This window comes from Cebus imitator, unplaced genomic scaffold (assembly GCF_001604975.1).
Source record: "Cebus imitator isolate Cc_AM_T3 unplaced genomic scaffold, Cebus_imitator-1.0 Scaffold2, whole genome shotgun sequence".
Classification (NCBI taxonomy): Eukaryota; Metazoa; Chordata; class Mammalia; order Primates; family Cebidae; genus Cebus; species Cebus imitator.
Genome location: NW_016107317.1, coordinates 6,353,767 through 6,374,013, shown reverse-complemented (window position 1 = coordinate 6,374,013; position 20,247 = coordinate 6,353,767). Strand labels below are relative to the sequence as shown.

Below are 20,247 nucleotides of genomic sequence, written 5' to 3'. Positions count from 1 at the left end.
AATACAGGAGCACCCAGATACATAAAGCAAGTTCTTAACAACCTACAAAGAGACTTAGACTCCCGCACAATAATAGTGGGAGACGTTAAATTCCACTGTCAATAATAGACAGATCGATGAGACAGAAAATCAACAAGGATATTCAGGACTCGAACTCAGATCTAGACCAAGCAAACCTAATAGACATCTACAGAACTCTCAACCCCAAATCTACAGAATATACATTCTTCTCAGCACCATATCACACCTACTCTAAAATTGACCATATAATTGTAAGTAAATCGCTCTTCAGCAAATACAAAACAATGGATATCATAACAAACAGTCTCTCACACCACAGTGAATCAAAGTAGAACTCTGGATTAAGAAACTAACTCAGAACTGCACAAATCCATGGAAACAGAACAGCTGGCTCTTGAATGTTGACTGGATAAACAATGAAATGAAGACAGAAATAAAGATGCTCTTTGAAACCAAAGAGAACAAAGACACAACATACCAAAATCTCTGGGACACATTTAAAGCAGTGTCTAGAGGAAAATTTATAGCAATAAATTTTTATAGCCATCATGAGAAGAAGGAAAGATCTAAAATCGACACTCTATCCTAAAAATTGAAAGAGCTAGAGGAGCAAGATCAAAAGTACTCAAAAGCTAGCAGAAGACAAGAGATAACCAAGATCAGAGCAGAACCGAAGGAGATAGAGATACAAAAAAACTCTTCAAAAAATCAATAAATCCAGGAGCTGGTTTTTTGAAAAGATCAACAAAATAGACCAGTAGCCATATTAATAAAAAAAGAAAAGAGAGAAGAATCAAATAGATACAATAAAAAACGATAAAGGGGATATCACCATTTATTCCACAGAAATACAAACTACCATCAGAGATTACTACAAACAACTCTATGCACACAAACCAGTAAACCTGGAAGAAATGGATAAATTCCTGGACACTTGCACCCTCCCAAGCCTAAACAGGAAGAAATCAAAATCCTGAATAGACCAATTACAAGGGCTGAAGTTGAGGCAACAATTAATAGTCTGCCAACCAAAAAAATCCCAAGTCTAGATGGGTTCACAGCCGAATTCTACCAGACATACAAAGAGGAGCTGGTACCACCCCTTCTGAAACTATTCCAAACAATCCAAAAAGAGGGAAGCTTCCCAAATCATTTTATGAGACCAACATCATCCTGATACCAAAACCTGGCAGAGACTCAACAAAAAAAGAAGACTTCAGGCCAATATCCACGATGAACATAGATGCAAAAGTCTTCAATAAAATACTGGCAAACTGATTGCAACAGCACATCAAAAAGCTTATCCATCATGATCAAGTAGGCTTCATCCTGGGGATGCAAGGCTGGTTCAACATATGCAAGTCTATAAATGTCATCCACCACATAAACAGAACCAAAGATGGAAAACACATGATTATCTCAATAGATGCAGAGAAGGCCTTAGACAAAATTCAACAGACCTTTATGCTAAAAACTCTCAATAAACTAGGTATCAACAGAATGTATCTCAAAATAATAAAAGGTCTTTATGACAAACCCACAGCCAATATCATACTGAACGGGGAAAAACTGGAAGCATTCCCTTTGAAATCTGGCACTAGACAAGGGTGCCCTCTCTCCACTCCTATTCAATATAGTATTGGAAGTTCTAGCTAGAACAATCAGGCAAGAAAAAGAAATAAAGGGTATTCAATTATTGAAAGGAGGAAGTCAAATGGTCTCTATTTGCAGATGACATAATTGTATATTTAGAAGACCTCATTGTCTCAGCCCCAAATCTCCTGAAACTGATAAGCAACTTCAGCAAAATCTCAGTAGGCAAAATCAATGTGCAGATTCACAAGCATTCCTGTACACCAATAACAGACAAACAGAGAGCCAAATCAAGAGTGAACTCCCATTCACAATTGCTACAAAGAGAATGAAATACCTAGGAATACAACTAACAAATGACGTGAAGGACCTCTTCAAGGAGAACTACAAACCACTGTTTAAGGAAGTAAGAGAGAACACAAACAGATGGAAAAACCTTCCATGCTTATGGTTAGGAAGAATCAATATTGTGAAAATGGCCATAGTTCCCAAAGTAATTTATAGATTCAACGCTATCCCCATCAAGCTACCTATGACCCTCTTCACAGAACTGGAAAAAACAACTTAAACTTCATATGGAACCAAAAGAGAGCCAGCACAGCCAAGACAATTCTAAGCAAAAAGAACAAAGCTGGAGGCATCACGCTACCTGACTTCAAACTATATTACAAGGCTACAGTATGGTACTGGTACCAAAACAGAGACATAGACCAATGGAACAGAACAGGGGCCTCGGAGGCAACACCACACATCTACAATAATCTGATCTTTGACAAACCTGAGGAAAACAAGCAATGGGTAAAGGATTCCCTATTTAATAAATGGTGTTGGGAAAACTGGCTAGCCATGTACAGAAAGCAGAAACTGGACCCCTTCCTGACGCCTTATACTAAAATTAACTCCAAATGGATTAAAGACTTAAACATGTGGCCTAACACCATAAAAACCCTAGAAGAAAACCTAGGCAAAACCATTCAGGACGTAGGCATAGGCAAGGACTGCAAGACTAAAACACCAAAAGCATTGGCAGCAAAAGTCAAAATAGATAAATGGGATCTAATCAAACTCCAGAGTTTCTGCACAGCAAAAGAAACAATCATTAGAGTGAACTGCCAACCAACAAAATGGGAAAAAATTTTTGCAATCTACCCATCTGACAAAGGGCTAATATCCAGAATCTATAAAGAACTAAAACAGATTTACAAGAAAAAAACTAACAAACCCATTCAAAAGTGGGTGAAGGACATAAGTAGACACTTTTCAAAAGAAGACATTTATGAGGCCAACAAACATATGAAAAAATGTTCATATGTTAGAGGAATACAAATGAAAACCACATTGAGATACCATCTCACGCCAGTTAGAATGGCAATCATTAAAAAGTCTGGAGACAACAGGTGCTGGAGAGGATGCGGAGAAATAGGAATACTTTTACACTGTTGGTGGGAGTGTAAATTAGTTCAACCATTGTGGAGGACAGTGTGGCGATTCCTCAAAGACCTAGAAATAGAAATTCCATTTGACTCAGCAATCCCATTACTGGGTATATATCCAGAGGATTATAAATCATTCTATTATAAAGACACATGCATACATATGTTGATTGTGGCACTGTTTACAATAGCAAAGACCTGGAACCAACCCAAATGCCCATCGATGATAGACTGGACAGGGAAAATGTGGCACATATTCACCATGGAATACTATGCAGCCATAAAAAGGATGAGTTTGTGTCATTTGGAGGGACATGGATAAATCTGGAAACCATCATTCTCAGAAAAGTGACACAAGAACAGAAAACCAAACACCGCATGTTCTCACTCATAGGCAGGTGTTGATTAATGAGAACACATGGACACAGGGAGGGGAACATCACACACTGGAGTCTGTTGGGGGGGAATAGGGGAGGAACAGTGGGGGTAGGGAGGTTGGGGAGGGATAACATGGTGAGAAATGCCAAATATAGGTGACAGTGGGATGGAGGCAGTAAACCACATTGCCATGTATGTACCTATGCAACAATCCTGCATGTTTTGCACATGTACCCCAGAACCTAAAGTACAATTAAGAAAAAAAAAAAGAAATAATAAGTAATCTTTGCAGGTCAATGTTTCCTTGGCAAAAAAAAGTCATGAAACACAATAGAATATCCAGATGTGGCCAGGTACTCTTCACTATCCTTTGCTTTGCATCTTATTCTTTGAAGTGGTAGATCAGTGTCAAAATGTGCCAACTTTGGAAGAACAATTTTTATTCATAGAATGAAGGAAAAACACAATTGATAAGATGATTGTTATTAGGAAACCATCCTTTACTTAAAAATTGACATTTTTTTTGATTGAAGTGCATCTAAGATGAAACAATGACAAATTTCCTTTAAGAATCTAGATTTTAAAAACAACAAAAAGTTAAGACTATAAAAGGACTCAGCCGAGTTAATTTTAAAAGCAGATGCAGAACATTGTTGTTTTTATATGTCAAACATTGCCACTGTCTGCGCTTTATTTTCACAACCCTCAATTATTATCTTCACCAAGTACAAGTGTTATCTCTGTTCTACTCCAACAGGCACCACAATTCACTTGGTGCCAAGTACCAAACACAACATTGTGTGTAGAGTGCCATTTGGGATATTAGGGTACTAGCCACTTGGGTAATATTTTCAAAGTGTTCCCATTGGCACCAGGAAGCCATCTGGAATGCTCATATTCTACAGCAAGAGAGAGGAAAACAAGTCTAGAAATGAAAAAGAGGGTAGAGGAATTGTGGGACCAATCGACGCCTGTATAGCGCAGATTCAGATAGTCTAGTCCATATTTACAGAATCAAGATTCTAGAACCATATATTTTGAAAACCAGAACCCCCAGGCTACACTCACACATTAAAATTGTAAAAGAAGAGTTTAAATAAAAAAATTAAAAGTAATACAGTTTTAGTGTGTGTGTGGGTTCCTGTGTTTGACTCTATTTCTCTCTCTCTCATGTCAATTTTCACATAGAAACTACTTTTCCCATCTTGTGTCTTATGAAAGGATTGAATCAACAGTGCCACATTTGAGGTGTCTTCTATCTTTCCTGACATTTCTCGCTACTTGTTTTAAGAGGCTGAGAAAGTGTAGGTAGATTCAATATCAGAAGAGAGTTTCAACCTATTGGTTATGTTTAGCACCTTTTGAAATGCTAGTATTCTGGAGCAAGGAGAAGAGAGATGCCTAGAAATCACACAGACTAGAAAAAAATCCATGAAGTCAAGAGAAAATGCATGGAGAGACATTGTAGAAGTCAATGAAAGAGAGCATTTTAAGGAAGGATACATGGAAAAGTGCTAGAGAGACTTTTTAAAGAATATTTTAAATCTAACTGGTTTTTATATGTTTCTTCATTATATAAACTGAAATAGTGTTTTAAAAAATTGTGGCTAAGCTTTTACATTTTTTCACTACTTCATCAGTCTCTGTTCACTAGAGTGAATCATATTGTGATGATTTGAAAGGAAAAGTTTTAGCAATTTTATTTTAGCTTGTGATCTCACAGGAGGAAAGTAACTCTCAGAGCAAAGCTTCATAGATTTAATAAAAGATAAACAATTCTTTCCATCAAAATTAATATCAAATATAACAGAACTCTAGGCCTAATAATTCATTTTAATATTAATATAAAATTAAGCACAATTTTAGTATGTTTTGGTATGTGAACATACTAAAGGATCAACAAATAAATAACACTTAGCTAAAACTTGAATTTAGCAAAGAAACTACGTTGAGAATTTACAGATGGATTTCTTTTTTTTTCCCATTTATTTATTTTATGGCATTTTAGGTTTTGGGGTACATGTGAAGAACATGCAAGATTGTTGCATAGGTATACACGTGGCAGTGTGATTTGCTGCCTTCCTCCCCATCACCTACATCTGGCATCTCTCCCCTTGCTATCTCTCCCCAACTCCCCACCCACCACCGTCCCTACCCTATTTCCCCCCAACTGACCCCAGTGTGTAGTACTGCCCTCCCTGTGTCCATGTGTTCTCATTGTTTAACACCCGCCTATGAGTGAGAACATGTGGTGTTTGATCTTCTGCTCTTCTGTCAGTTTGCTGAGAATGATGGTTTCCAGGTTCATCCATGTCCCTACAAAGGACACAAACTCATCGTTTTTGATGGCTGCATAATATTCCATGGTGTATATGTGCCACATTTTCCCTGTCCAGTCTATCATTGATGGGCATTTCGGTTGGTTCCAGGTCTTTGCTATTGTAAACAGTGCTGCAATGAACATTCGTGTGCACGTGTCCTTATAGTACAACGATTTATAATCCTTTGGGTATATGCTCAGTAATGGGATTGCTGGGTCAAATGGAATTTCTATTTCTAGTATTTCTATGTCATTTATATTAGAAAGCTCTTTTAAGCAGAAGAAACAAAATAGTCATTTAAAAGAAGCTGTGGAAAATGCAGTGCCTAACTTTACTGTGATGATTTTTGGAAGACGAAAAATATCCTAGTCATTAGTTATTTCCATGAAAAGTAAGTTGACATTCTTCTATTTAACAAAGGCTTTACTGAGCACCTACTATTAATTGGTCCTATTCTATACACATTGGGTTATAGTGGCACAGGGGAGGGAAAAAAATAAAGTAGAAAAGAAAGATCGAAAGTGGCAACAAAAGGAGTGGTGTTGCAGTTTTACATATGGGAGTCAGATAGGACTTCATTGAAAAGGTGACAGTAAAATACAAGCATTCAGAACATGTGAGGTTGAACCCTGAAGAACATTGATCCATGAAATTGGGAAGAGCATTCTAGGTAAATGGAGTAGCAGAGACAAAGGTTTTGAGGCAGCAACATGCCTGCCATATTCAAGAAACGTCAAGGAAGGCACTGAGCCTGGCATGGAGTGGGTAAGTGTTTGTGGTAGGAGATGAGGTTAAGAGATCAAGAGGACAGATTGATAGGGCCCCACAGGTCATTAACAAGTACCTTGGCTTTCATTGCAAGTGATATGAGACTCCTTCCCCAAAGGGATATGAAGAGGCGAATGACAGGATCTGACTTTTATTCTCAAAGGAACATTCTGGCTGCCAGTTTAGAAAGAGATTATAAAGTAGGGCAGAAGCAGGGACAACTGTTAAGAAACTACAGCGGTCATTTAAGTAAGAGATGCTGGTGACTTGCACCAAAAATGGTAGCAGTGAAGGAGAAAGTTGGTGTGATTCTGAATTTATTTTGAAAGCAGAATGACAGAAATTGCTGGTAAAATTGAAATAGCTTGTGGGGGAAGGAGAGGAGTCAAAACAACTCTAGGATTTTAACCTGACTTAACTAGAGAATGAAGGTGCTATTTATTGAGATGAAAAAGATGGCAAATGATGCAGGTTTAGAGGGGCAGTCATGAGAAGTTTGATTGGTGCATACTGTGTCTAAGATGCCAATTATACTTATACTAGAATTGTTGATAGTCAGCTGTACATACAACTCTGGATTTCAGATGAGATTTCCAAGCTTGAGTTGTAGATTTGGAAAAGAAAAACAAGTAAGTAATGTTTAAAGCCATGAATGAGGCTAGAGGTAGAAAAAGAGGAGAGGTCTAGGATTAAATTTTAGGGCAATAAATCTTTCAATGTTAAGAGATTAGGGAGAAGAGAGGAACTAGCAAGTAAGCTGAGAAGTCAGACTGAAACAAGTGTTACTACATCATTAATAATTCTTTTTTGAGAGCATTGGTAATGTACAGGTTCTCATGGTCCTAACTGTTTTTTCACTTTTTTCAGGGTCATTTGGTCGTTTTCTATTTACCTATAACTTAATCTCAGTCTTAAACTCCTGCTCTTTCCCATTCACTCCTTCTACCCCTGCTTCATGCTTGCATCACATTCATTTGGAATATCTTCATTGGTACTGTAACTTCATCGAGTGTAAAATACATTTTTGAAAAGTGTCAAAAGTAATTTGATGATTTATCTGGTGAATGAAATGGGTGACCAGGTTGGTTAATATTGCTTTTGATCAAAAATTAGGTGTGATCATTGAGTAATATCACCAAGTTTACTGTGTGGTTTATATGCCCAGTCTAAAAGCAATTTCATCAGACATGCTCTAAAATGTTTTGAGCAATGATAACATTACTGGAATTATTATATAATTTCTAAGGAGACTATGTTCAAGGCTAATTTTCATATATGATATACACATAAGTTCTGTAACTTAACAATATTTCTTAATATTCTATTGTTTTATCATATATGTTTATATAGTTACTTAAAGTCAGTCAAGATGCATGTAGCCATAAATAATGTCTAATTGAATCTTCATTTTACAATGTAAGAGTTTCTTTAAAAGCTGCTATTTTCATTTAAGATGCTTATCTAATAAAAAAAATGGAAAGTAATTGTTTTAATGAGTAAAAGATTTGCAAGAAAATGTTAAAATATTTGCCCAGGTATTACAAAAATTACTGATAGTGAGCACCAGAAGTTTGCAAACACACATTCTTGGATGTCTGACTAATAATGAATTTGCAATGAATGTATCCTCTTCAAATTATGCCAATTATTTGTTCACCAAACAAATATTTATTATATTAATATGTCATGGATGCATGTCATGTGGAGAAGAGTTTGCTTTTTTAGATCTTTCCAAATGCATCCTGGGAGGTTTATATGCACAAAGAAGAGAGGAAAAATTGTATTACTGACTTTCTCCACATCCGATACAGCCTCCTGGGGAATTATACCATGTGGAGAATCAGTTTTGTTTAGGCTCAAGGAAGATTGAAATAGTTGGTGAGGTTTAGTGTTTTTGTCTATGTTTGCTGTACCCTGACTCGGGCATTAGTCACTTAACGCTTTGACACAGAAAGCTTCTTCTCTTTCTTAAGGGTATTGCCCAATTACCATCTTTGCCTCTGACTTGCCCCAACCTTAAGTGGCATGTAATACAGAGTGGAACTTTTAGTTTTCCTTGGAGGCTAACTACAGATTTTGTTCTAGGTTCTGGGATGGGGAAACAGAAACAAAAATTGGGTTTCCATTCTCAAAATATTATTATTTTTTGAGGAGAAGGAAATAGGCATAAGGAATTACATCAGAATATGATAACTGTATGATGCTATAAACTCAATGTACAATGGGAGTTTGGGGGGAACCCTAAGACTTCTCGGTTTCACAGAAAAAGGTACTGGCATGATGCAAAGAGACGGAGCAAACGCCAACATGTTCAGCATGATGATATAGTTGGAAATTCCTGGGCTGTAGCCTTTTTTTTTTTTTTTTTACCCTTCAATCCTCCAGCTACTCCTGCTTTTCCAGAGCCTTTTCTCTAGTTTTTTTCCTGACATTTTGAATAAAGTTTAATGTTCATTCCAGGACTTTCCTTGTGAAGTATTTTAGAGCCTTCACCCCAATGATCACGATCATCCTGAGGCAAATATTGTAATTGGCTCATTGTTCCTTACTTAAACTTGGCCCAGATACCCATTCCTCTTGCTAATGTTGACACTAACTGCCCAAATGAGGTAAGTGATTTCTGAATGTCAGCTTACATGTTTCTTATTATACATAATAAACTTACAATGTTTTTCATGTGTTTCACTAGTATGGTCAGCTTCACATTGTGGTAGGATATGACTAACTGCACCTTAGGCTTCTCGTCCGGAAACTTCTCACCTGATAAAAGAACAGAATTTCAGTGAGTTCAGTTGGAAAAAGGTCAGCACAGGAGCAATTAAACATTTAAAACATAAACAGGACCAATAAATAGTAAGTAGAAGAAATGTTCTTCAGATAATGTTGAAGAATCTTAATGGTTTTCAGGAGGCAGAGTTGATTAGATAGAGACAGGATTTGTGTTGAAATGAGCTAACTCTTTCCCTAATAGTTCATATTGTGTTTTGATTGATACCACTATTTTCTCAACAACTGAAGCTTAAAACCTCAGTGTCATTTTTGGCTCTAATTTTTCTCCTTAGCATTCATTATAATGAGTTTAAAGTATTAGTGGTCATAGATCAGTGACCCTAAGGTTCAAGGCCCAGCACTACTATTCATGGCTGTGTCATCATGACCAAATTAATCAACTTTATATAAAATGGAAATAAAAATAGTTACTTTTTGAGATGGGTGGTTAAGATGATTAGCTGATAAAATTTAAAAGTTTTCACATAGTAAGTGCTCAGTAAATGCTTATAATTACTAATACTTTCTATATATTTGCATTAATCTCTTTTTTTTTCCATCCCATTGCACCTAATTCAAATTCATCTCAACCTTTTGCCTGAACTACTAGGAAATTCTCTCACTCCTCTTATCCCTTGCACAGAATCCAAATCTAATTGTATATCATTACCAATGCAAGTTTCAGGCAGTAACTTTTATACAATTATGTTTTGATCAAAATACCTTTCATAGATTTCCATATGAAAAAAGGTCTAAATTTCTCAGCCTTGTATTGTAACTTCTTAGTATTGTTTTAGTTCTCACTTTTATTCTATACTTTCATTCATGTTTAGTTCTACAAACATGCTCTACTATTTCTTCCTAGTAGTTTCTCATATTATTCCTTTCAATTAAAATGATCTTGTTGACCATTTTTGTCTATTGAACTTCTACCTTTCTTCAAAGCTTAATTAAAATGCAATACAGTTTGTGTGGTCATCTGTCTCTGAACTCTCCTCACACAGCCCTTATCACGGAATATTGACATTGCAATTATTATACAAGTCACAATTTGTTTAGGGGATTATAATCTATCTCAGTGCTTATTTTTACCCCTGTATCCCCAAGGTGTGTAAGTCAATGATTACTCCACAATGTGTACATTAAACATTTATTTAATAACAAAAGTAACCTTAATTTTTCTTTTAAGTAGTATCACATCATTAAAATGAGAATTTGTTTTTTTAAATTAAAAATTTATTGCTTACTGCCCAAAGATTAAACATAATTTATAGTTTTACTAATATTTCCCTTAAATTTTCTGGTTGTATGTTGTCTGGGGGGAATTTAGAGAGCAATTTATTAATAACAAAGAGTTTGTCAATGGTTATCATAGTCAATCCTAACCTTCTAATGTACTCTAATGTTTGAATTTTTTTTTTGAGATGGAGTTTCACTCATGTTACCCAGGCTGGAGTGCAATGGCGCGATCTCGGCTCACCGCAACCTCCGCCTTCCTGGGTTCAGGCAATTCTCCTGCCTCAGCCTCCTGAGTAGCTGGGATTACAGGCATGCACCACCATGCCCAGCTAATTTTTTGTATTTTTAGTAGAGACGGGGTTTCACCATGTTGACCAGGATGGTCTCGATCTCTTGACCTTGTGATCCACCCGCCTCGGCCTCCCAAAGTGCTGGGATTACAGGCTTGAGCCACCGCGCCCGGCCATGTTTGAATATTATACCTGAGCAGTGTAGTTATACCTGATCAGTAAATTTTCAAATACATAACTTTCAAAGCTTTCTATATGTTTTTTTGAGTAGTTTATACATTGTATGAGGTGATATTAATTAATTTTATTGTTAATAATGTGGATTTCTGACTTTGAAAAGGTTTCTTTTTACAATTGAAATGGTAATATGACAAAAAATCACTTATAATATCTTGAACGATAACTGGAAGACACTGTGAGTTAGAGACACTATGGAGTTAATTCTCAGTAAGACTGAAATAAATTGCATTTCATAATAAAAAGATGTTTGGTATAAAGGTGCTAAAATGCTGATGATATTTTGATGCACAATGAACATTATATTTGAATTAAAGGGTGGAAGAATTATTAATTAAACACCTAATGTATTTAATCAGAGAAGTTTTAATTCAAGGGTAGAAAATTAACATAAATTTATGATTGACTGCCTAAATAGTAAAGGTACAATTGCCACTTGAACTGACTGAAGATGATATTCTCTGTTCAACTTCTTTTGCAAGATTAGTAACCAAAGTATCAATCAAAACATGCCAGAATTCAGAACCCAGTGAAAATTCACACCACTAAAAATCGACACTCATTAGTCAATGTAGCAGTGGTAGAGAGGCTTAATAGTTCTATAATGTTGACTGTGTGCCTGGCTAAGAGGTTCACGTACAGTTACCCATTCAATCATCATACCAAATCTATGAAATTTGTATTATCTCCATTTTACACATGAGGAAACTCAGGCACTTGGTCCAAGGTCATAGAGACAATAAATAGTACAGGTTTAGTGATCTCCAAAGTCTGTGTTTATAAGCATCATGCTGTAGAGAATCAAGAAAGGAAGCTACAACATAGGAAAAACAGCTTAAATGAACAACTCAAGAGGGACATTTGTGAAGAGCTTAATATGCTCAAGAAGACGTTAGGATATTTTGGTCTTCTGTTTCAAGTTAATCTGAGGGATTCGACTATGCTTAGATTAACCATTTATAGTAACCCCAAGAGCTGTTAAAATATTTTTGATATTAAGGATGATTGTGTTGAGATGCTTGAGTGTATGGTACTACAGCAGCTAATACATTGCTTACTATGCATAATGTGTCTACTGGCACTTGAAAATGGTATTTCAAAATTTCACTTTTTTCAGATGATATATTCATATGAAAAAAAATTTAAGTACACGATGAAAAGTCTTCCTAACATCTATCTACCCAGTTCCCCCATCATTATTTTATGATTTTCTAATATATGTCTCCAGAGGGATACATTTTTGGGGGGAGTTGCTTCATATGGCAAATATAGATAAATATTTCTATTTTACTCTTTTTAATAAGCATAGCTTATTCATTATTCTCCATAAAGATCTTGGAGATATTTTCACGTCAGTAATACATATCATTTTTATTTTTTAAAATACAGGTTCATAGTATTCCATTATATGAAAGTACTATTATTTATTTAACCTGTGGTTAATTCATGGGCAGGAGGATTGTTTCCAATGTTTTGCAGCTATTAAAAATCATGTTACATGAATAGTTTTGGACATGCATCATTCTGTACCCATGCACAAATATCACAGGATAAACTTCAAACATCAGAATTGAAGGTCAAAGGGTATTAGCATTTGTAATTTTGACGACTATTGCCAATTGCCTTCCATGCAGTTTCTAGCAATTTGCATTATCACTAGCAGTGTATGAGTGCCTGCTGATTTATAACCAAGCTTGTTAATTAAATTTTTGGGGTTTTGCCAATCTGATTAGAAAAAGAAATGGAATCAGTGTAATTTAATTTGCATTTATCTGAGTGAGGTTTAGTATCTTTTCACTTGGTTAAGAGCCACTTACATTTTCCTTTTTGTGGATTATCTTTTTATATTATTTACTCAATTTTTTATTTGATTGTTGATCTTTTTCTTATCATGTTCTACATGATAGCTAGGTGTTAGATAACAAATCCTCTGTCTGTAATGAATTGCAAAAATTTCACCAGTTTTGTCATTTATCTTTGTATTTTGTTTTAACTTTGCTATAGTGTTTTATGGCATGCAGGGTTGTTATGGCTTCTGGATTTGGAGCCATAGCTATAGCAATTCATTTAAAAATTATAAAGGAATTTTCCATGTTTTCATTGTCACATGTGTGATTTCATTACTTATTTTTAAAATATTTCCTCCATTTGTTACTTATCCTGATATATGGTATGAAGTGTAGTATCCCAACACCATTTTTTGAATTTTCCCTTACTGTTTTGTTCAAGTACTAAACTCCTGATTGTATTTGGTCATACAGGTACTTTTGAAAATCCTATTATGTTGCATTTCTTCATTTATTTATGCATTGACACAGCATTGTTTTAATTATTGAGGTTTTAGAATGTGTTTTGATATATTGTGGGGCTTGTCTTCACTCATTGCTCTGCTTTCACTAAATTTTTTCTGTTTTTTCTTTATTTTATTTGTTTATGAACTGTAGAATTAGTTTATCTACTTGGAAGAAAACCCATTAATATTTTTTAAAAATTATATTACATTTCAAAATTAATTGGAAATACATAACATCTTTAAGATGTTGAATTTTTCTACCCAAGAGGATGTCTATAATAAATAATTCAATAAAAGTATCAAATACAAAACTGATATATAGATATTAATTATATATTACATATAGATACAAATATACTATATAAAATATGTATTTTATATATGTATATAAAAACCATTTATTGAACAAGGCGTCCTTTCCCCTCACTTTTTTTTTTTTGGCTCTATGGAAGATCAGATGACTGTAGGTGTGCAGCTTTATGTCCTTAGTTTATATTCCCACTAGCAGTGTAGCAGTGTTCCCTGATTGCCACATCCATGCCAACATCTACTGTTTTCTGATTTTTTTTATTATGGGCATTCTTGCAGGAGTCAGGTGGTATTGCATTGTGGTTTTGATTTGCATTTCCCTGATCATTAGTGACGGTGAGTATTTTTTTTACATTTGTTGGCCATTTGTATATCTTCTTTTGAAAATTGTCTATTCATGTCCTTAGCCCACTTTTTGGTGGGATTGCTTTGTTTTTCTTACTGATTTGAGTTCATTGTAGATTCTGGATATTAGTTCTTTGTCAGATATATAGATTGTGAAGATTTGCTCCTACTCTGTGGGTTGTCTGTTTACTCTGCTGACTGTTCTTTTTGCTGTACAAAAGCACTTTAGTTTAATTAGGTCCGGGCTATTTATCTTTGTTTTTATTGCATTTGCTTTTGGGTTCTAGGTCATGAAATTGTTGACTAAGCCAATGTCTAGAAGGGGTTTTCCAATGTTATCTTCTAGAATGTTTATAGTTTCAAGTCTTAGGTTTAAGTCCTTAATCCATCTTGAGTTGATTTTTATATGAGGTGAGAGATGAGAATCCATTTTCTTTCTTTTACATATGGCTAGCCAATTATCCCAGACCATTTGTTGAAAGGGTGTCCTTTCCCCACTTTATGTTTTTGTTTCCTTAGTCAAAGGACCATTGGCTGTAAGAATTCAGGTTTATTTCTGGGTTCTCTGTTTTGTTCCATTTTCTATATGCCTATTTTTATACCAGTATCATGCTGTTTTGGTGACTATGGCCTTATAGTACAGTTTGAAATCAGGTAGTATGATGCCTCCAGATTTGTTCTTTTTGCCTAGTCTTGCATTGGCTATACAGGCTCTTTTTTGGTTCCATATGAATTTTAGAATTGTTTTCTCTAACTCTGTGAAGAATTACAGTGGTATTTTGATAGGGATTGCATGGAGTTTGTAGATTGCTTTTGGCAGTATGGTCATTTTCACAATATTGATTCTACCCATCCATGAGCATGGGATATATTTCCATTTGTTTGTGTCATTTATAATTTCTTTCAGCAGTGTTATGTTGTTTTCCTTGTAGAGGTCTTTCTAGTCCTTTGTTAGGTATATTTATTTCTCTTGTCTGACTGTTCTGGCTAGGAATTCCAGTACAATGTTGAAGAGAAGTGGTGAGAGTAGGCATCCTTATCTTGTTCCAGTTCTCAGAGGGAATACTTTTAACTTTTCCCCATTCAATATTATGTTGGCTGTGGGTTTTCATAGAGGGATTTTATTACATTAAGATATGTTCTTTAATGCTGATTTTGCTGAGGGTTTTAGTCATAAAGCGATGCTGTATTTCATCAAATGGGTTTTCTTCATCTATTGAAATGGTCATGTGATTTTTGTATTTAATTCTGTTTATGTGGTGTATCACATTTATTGACTTGTGTATATTAAACCATCCCTGCATCCCTGGTACGAAACCCACTTGATCATGGTGGATTAGCTTTTTGATGTTGTTGAATTCAGTTAGCTAGTATTTTGTTAAGGATTTTAGTATCTATGTTCATCAAGGATATTGGTTTGTAATTTTTTTTTTTTTGGTTGTGTCCTTTCCTGGTTTTGGTATTTGGGTGATGCTGGCTTCATAGAATGAATTAGGGAAGGTTCATTCTTTCTCTGTCTTGTGGAATAGTGTCAAAAGAATTGGTACCAATTCTACTTTGAATGTCTGGTCGTATTCTGCTGTGAATCAATCTGGTCCTGGACTTATTTTTGTCAGTAATTTATTAATTACTGTTTTAATCTCACTGCTTGTTATTGGTCTGCTTAGGGTATCTAATTATTCCTTATTTAAGCCATGAGGGTTGTATTTCCCCAGGAATTTATCCATGTCTTGTAGGTTTTCTAGTTTATGTGTGTAAAGGTGTTCAAAGTAGCCTTGAACAATCTTTTGCATTTCAGTAGTGTCAGTTGTAATATCTCCTGTTTCATTTCTCAGTGAGGTTATTTGGATTTTCTTTATTTTCTTGGTTAATTTTGCTAATGGTCTATCAATTTTATTTTTATTTTCAAGGAACCAGCTTTCTGTTTCATTTATCTTTTGCATTTTTGTTGTTGTTGTTTCAATTTCATTTAGTTCTGCTCTGATCTTCATTATTTATTTTCTTCTGCTGAGTTTGGGTTTGGTTTGTTCTTGTTTCTCTAGTTCCTTGAGGTGTGACCTTGGATTGTCTGTGTGTGCTCTTTCACACTTTGATGTAGGCATTTAGAGCTGTAAACTACTCACAGTACAGCCATAGCTGTATTCCAGAGATTTTGATAGATTGTGTCATTATTGTCATTCAGTTCAAAGAATTTTTAAATTTCCATCTTGATTTTGTTTTTGACCCAATGCTCATTCAGGAGCAGTTTATTTAATTTCCATGTATTTGTGTAGTTTTAATGGTTCCTTTTGGAGTTGATTCTCAGTTTTATTCCACAGTAGTCTGAGAGAGTGCTTGTTATAATTTTAATTTTCTTAAATTTATTGAGGCTCGTTTTATCATCTATTATATGGCCTATATTGGAGAAAGTTACCTGCGCTATTGAATAGAATGTGTATTCTGTAGTTGCTGGATGAAATGTTCTGTGTATATCTGTTAAGTCCATTTGTTCCAACGTATAGTTTAAATCCATTGTTTCTTTGTTGACTTTCTGTCTTGATGACCTGTGTATTGCTGTCAGTAGAGTATTGAAGTCCCCCACTATTACTGTGTTGCTGTCTACTCTCATTTATTAGGTCTATTAATGATTGTTTTATAACTCTGGTAGCTCCAATGTTAGGTGCATATATGTTTACGGTTGTGATAGTTTTCTATTGGACAAGGCTTTTTGCCATTTTATAATGTTCCTCTTTGTCTCTTTTAACCATTGTTGCTTTAAAGTTTGTTTTGTCTGATATAAGAATAGTGAACCTGCTTGCTTTTGGTGTCCATTTGCATGAAATGCCTTTTTCCATCTCTTTAAGTTTATATGAGTTCTTATGTGTTAGATGAGTCTCCTGAATGCAGCAGATAGTCGGTTGGTAAGTTCTTATCCATTCTGCTTTATTATATCTTTTAAGTGGAGCATTTAGGCGATTTACATTCAATGATAGTATTAAAATATGAGGTACCATTGCATTCGTCATGCTTTTTGTTGTCTGTGTATTGTTTTGTTTTGTTTTTCTGTTTTAGCTTTTTAACTTGCAGTTTTGTCTTATAGGCCCTGTGTGATTTATGCTTTAGAGATTATTTTTGATGTGTTTCCAGGGTTTGTTTCAAGATTTAGAGCTCTTTTTAGCTGTTCTTGTAGAGGCGGTTTGGTAATGGGGAATTCTCTCAGCATGTGTATGTCTGAAAAAGATGGTATCTTTCCTTCATATATGATGCTTAGTTTCACTGGATACAAAAGTTTGGCTGATAATTGTTTTTGTTTTAGGAGGCTGAACATAGGGTCAAAATCCTTTCTACCTTGTAGGGTTTCTGCTGAGAAATCTGCTGTTAATCTGATAGGTTTTCCTTTATAGGAAAACCGATAGGTTAACTGGTGCTTCTGTCTCACAGGTGTTAAGATTCTTTCCTTTGCCTTAATTTGGATAACCTGATGAAAATGTGCTTCGGAGAAGGACTTTTTGTGATGAATTCCCAGGTATTCTTAGTGCTTCTTGTATTTTCATGTCTAGGACTCTAGCCAAGCTGGGGAAGTTTTCCTTGATTATTCCCCCTAATATGTTTTTTAGAACAAGGTTTTAGAACTGTCTTTTCCCTTAGAAACACCAATTATTCTTAGATTTGGTCGTCTAACAAAATCTCAGACTTCTTGGAGGCTGTGTTCATATTTTCTTATTCTTTTTTCTTTGTCTTTGTTGGACTGGGTTAATTCAAAGGCCTTGTCATTGAGCTTTGACTTGTTCAATTCTATTGCTTAGATTTTCCAGATCATTTTGCATTTCTAAATGTGCGTTCAAAGTTTCCTGAATATTTGATTGTTTTTTTCTTTAAGCTATATATTTCCTTGAATATTTTTCCTTTTACTTTTTGTATCATATTTTGGATTTTTCTGCATTGAACTTTGCCTTTTTCTGATTCCTTCCTGATTAGCTTAATAACTAACCTCTTGAATTCTTTTTCAGGTAAATCAGGGATTTCTTCCTGGTTTGTATCCATTACTGGTGATTTTTGAGGGGTGTTGATGAGCCTCGTTTCATCATATTACCAGGGTTTGTTTTCTGGTTCCTTCTTTTTTGCGTAGACTTCGTCTGAGGGAAGGTTTAGGGCTGAAGGATGTTGTTCAGATTTTTTTGTCCCATAGGGTATTTTCTCGATGTAGTATTCTCCCCCTTTTCCTGTGGATGTAGCTTCCTGTGAGCTGAAGCACAATGATTGTTGTCTCTCTTCTGAGTCCAGTCATCCAGCAAGCCTACCTGGCTCTGGGCTGGTACTAGGGGTTGTCTGCACAGAGTCCTGTAATGTGAACCATCTATTAGTCTCTCAGTCATGGATACCAGCATCTGTTCTGGTGAGGTGGCAGAGGGTGCAATGGGCTGGGTGGGGGTCCTTAGCTTTGGTGGTTTAATGCTCTTATGCCAATGGCCTCCTGCCAGGAGGTGGCACTTTCCAGAAAGCATCAGTTGTAGTAGTATGGAGTGGGACCAGCAGTGGGCAGGATCCTAGAACTCCCAAGATTATATGTTCTTTGTCTCCTGCTACTAGGGAAGTAGGGAAGGATCATCAAGTGGGGGCAGGGCTAGGTGTGTCTGAGCTGAGAGTCGCCTTGGGCAGGTCTTGCTGCTGTGGCTGTTGTGAGGGGTGGGGGTGAGAGTCCCAGGTCACTGGAATTGTGTACCTAGGAGGAGTATGGCTGCCTTTGCTGAGTCATGCAGGTTGTCAGGTAAGTGGGGGAAAGACGGCATTTAAAGGCCTCACTGAGGTCCCATGCAAACTGAAGGGCCAGTCTCACTCCCACCATAACCCCCAGCAACAGCCCAGAGTCTATTTCCAGGTGGAGGGTGAGTCAGGCTTGAAAACTTGTCCTAAGCTTTCCACCTCCCAGCTGCAAAAGAAAAGGGCTTCAGTTCTTCCTCTGCCTGTGAAGTCTGCAAGCTGGATTCCTGCCCTCCCCTGAGTTCTGGCCAGCGGCTTCTAGTCCCATTCAAATGGTTACAAAGTTCAGCTAGAGAATTTCTTCTCCCTGTTCAATTTTACCCCCTTCTCCTCTGGCCACATCCCTGACGAATCCCTCTGGTGCCAGGTAGGAATGGGCTGCTTGGGGATCCAGTGAGCTCCCATGGCCTTTCTGCTGCTTTCTCTACCCATGTATTTTGCTCAGCTTAGCTCTCTAATGTCTAGTATAGTTTAAGGTCAGGTAATGTGATACCTCCGGCTTTGTTCTTTTTGCTTTGCTATTTGCACTTTTTTTGTTCTTGTTTCATATGAATTTTAGAATTGTTTTTTCAAATTCATGAAAAATGACGTTGGTAGTTAAATGAAAAAAACATCCCATGCTCATAGACTCAAGTATCAATATCATTAAAGTGACCATACTGCCCAAAGTAATTTACAGATTCAACATTGACATATTATTGTTAACTGTAGTCATCCTACATCTTAAATGGTATAGAACACTAGATTTTATTTCACCTATCTAGCTGTAATTCTGTTTTCTTTTTAAAGATCTCTCTCCATCTCTCCTTTACCCCCACCCTTCTCATCCTCTAGTATCCTCTGTTCTACTTTTTACTTCTATGAAATCAGTTTGTAAGCTTCCACATACGAGTGACAATATATGGTGTTTAACTTTCTGTTCCTGGCTTATTTCACTTAACATAATGTCCTCCAGTTCCATCAAGTTACCACAAATGACTGGATTTTACTTTTTAATTTTTATTTTATTGTTTGTTTTATCAGAAAGTTCATTTAATTTTGTCAAATGTCTTTTCAGGATCTGTAGAGGTGACCATGTGATTTTTATCCTTCAATCTATCAATGTGGTAATATGTATTATATATTACGTATAATACTAATATTAAACTGTTCTTGCATTTCTGTTATGGTGAGTTATATTCCTTTAGTGTGTTGATGGATTATATTGGCTAATATTTTATTTAGAATTTTTCATTGATATTCATAAGTGAGATTGGTCTGTGATTTCTTATTTGCCACCCTTGTAATCCTTGAAGCTACTAGTATAAATACTTTATGTGCAGCATAAAAGGAATATGGACAATTTTCTTTTTCTCTGCTCTGGAAGTGTTTAAGTAACAGTTAAATTGTTTGGTTTTAAAGATTTTGGGGGCCGGAGGCTGTAGCTCACTCCTGTAATCCCAGCACTTTGGGAAGCCAAGGCAGATGGATCACCTGAGGTCATGAGTTAGAGACCAGCCTGACCAACAAGG

The 20,247-nt window shown here is 35.8% G+C and overlaps 1 protein-coding gene across 1 annotated transcript in view; it reads right to left on the bottom strand.

The window, feature by feature from the left end:
• The window catches only part of PIK3C2G (phosphatidylinositol-4-phosphate 3-kinase catalytic subunit type 2 gamma), a 395,898-nt gene that overhangs the window by 34,305 nt on the left and 341,346 nt on the right, over nt 1–20,247 (bottom strand). Inside the window, exon 31 of the mRNA XM_017528884.2 lies at nt 9,180–9,274. Within this exon, the coding sequence (XP_017384373.1) occupies nt 9,180–9,274 (95 nt within the window). The remainder of the gene's footprint in view (nt 1–9,179; nt 9,275–20,247) is intronic.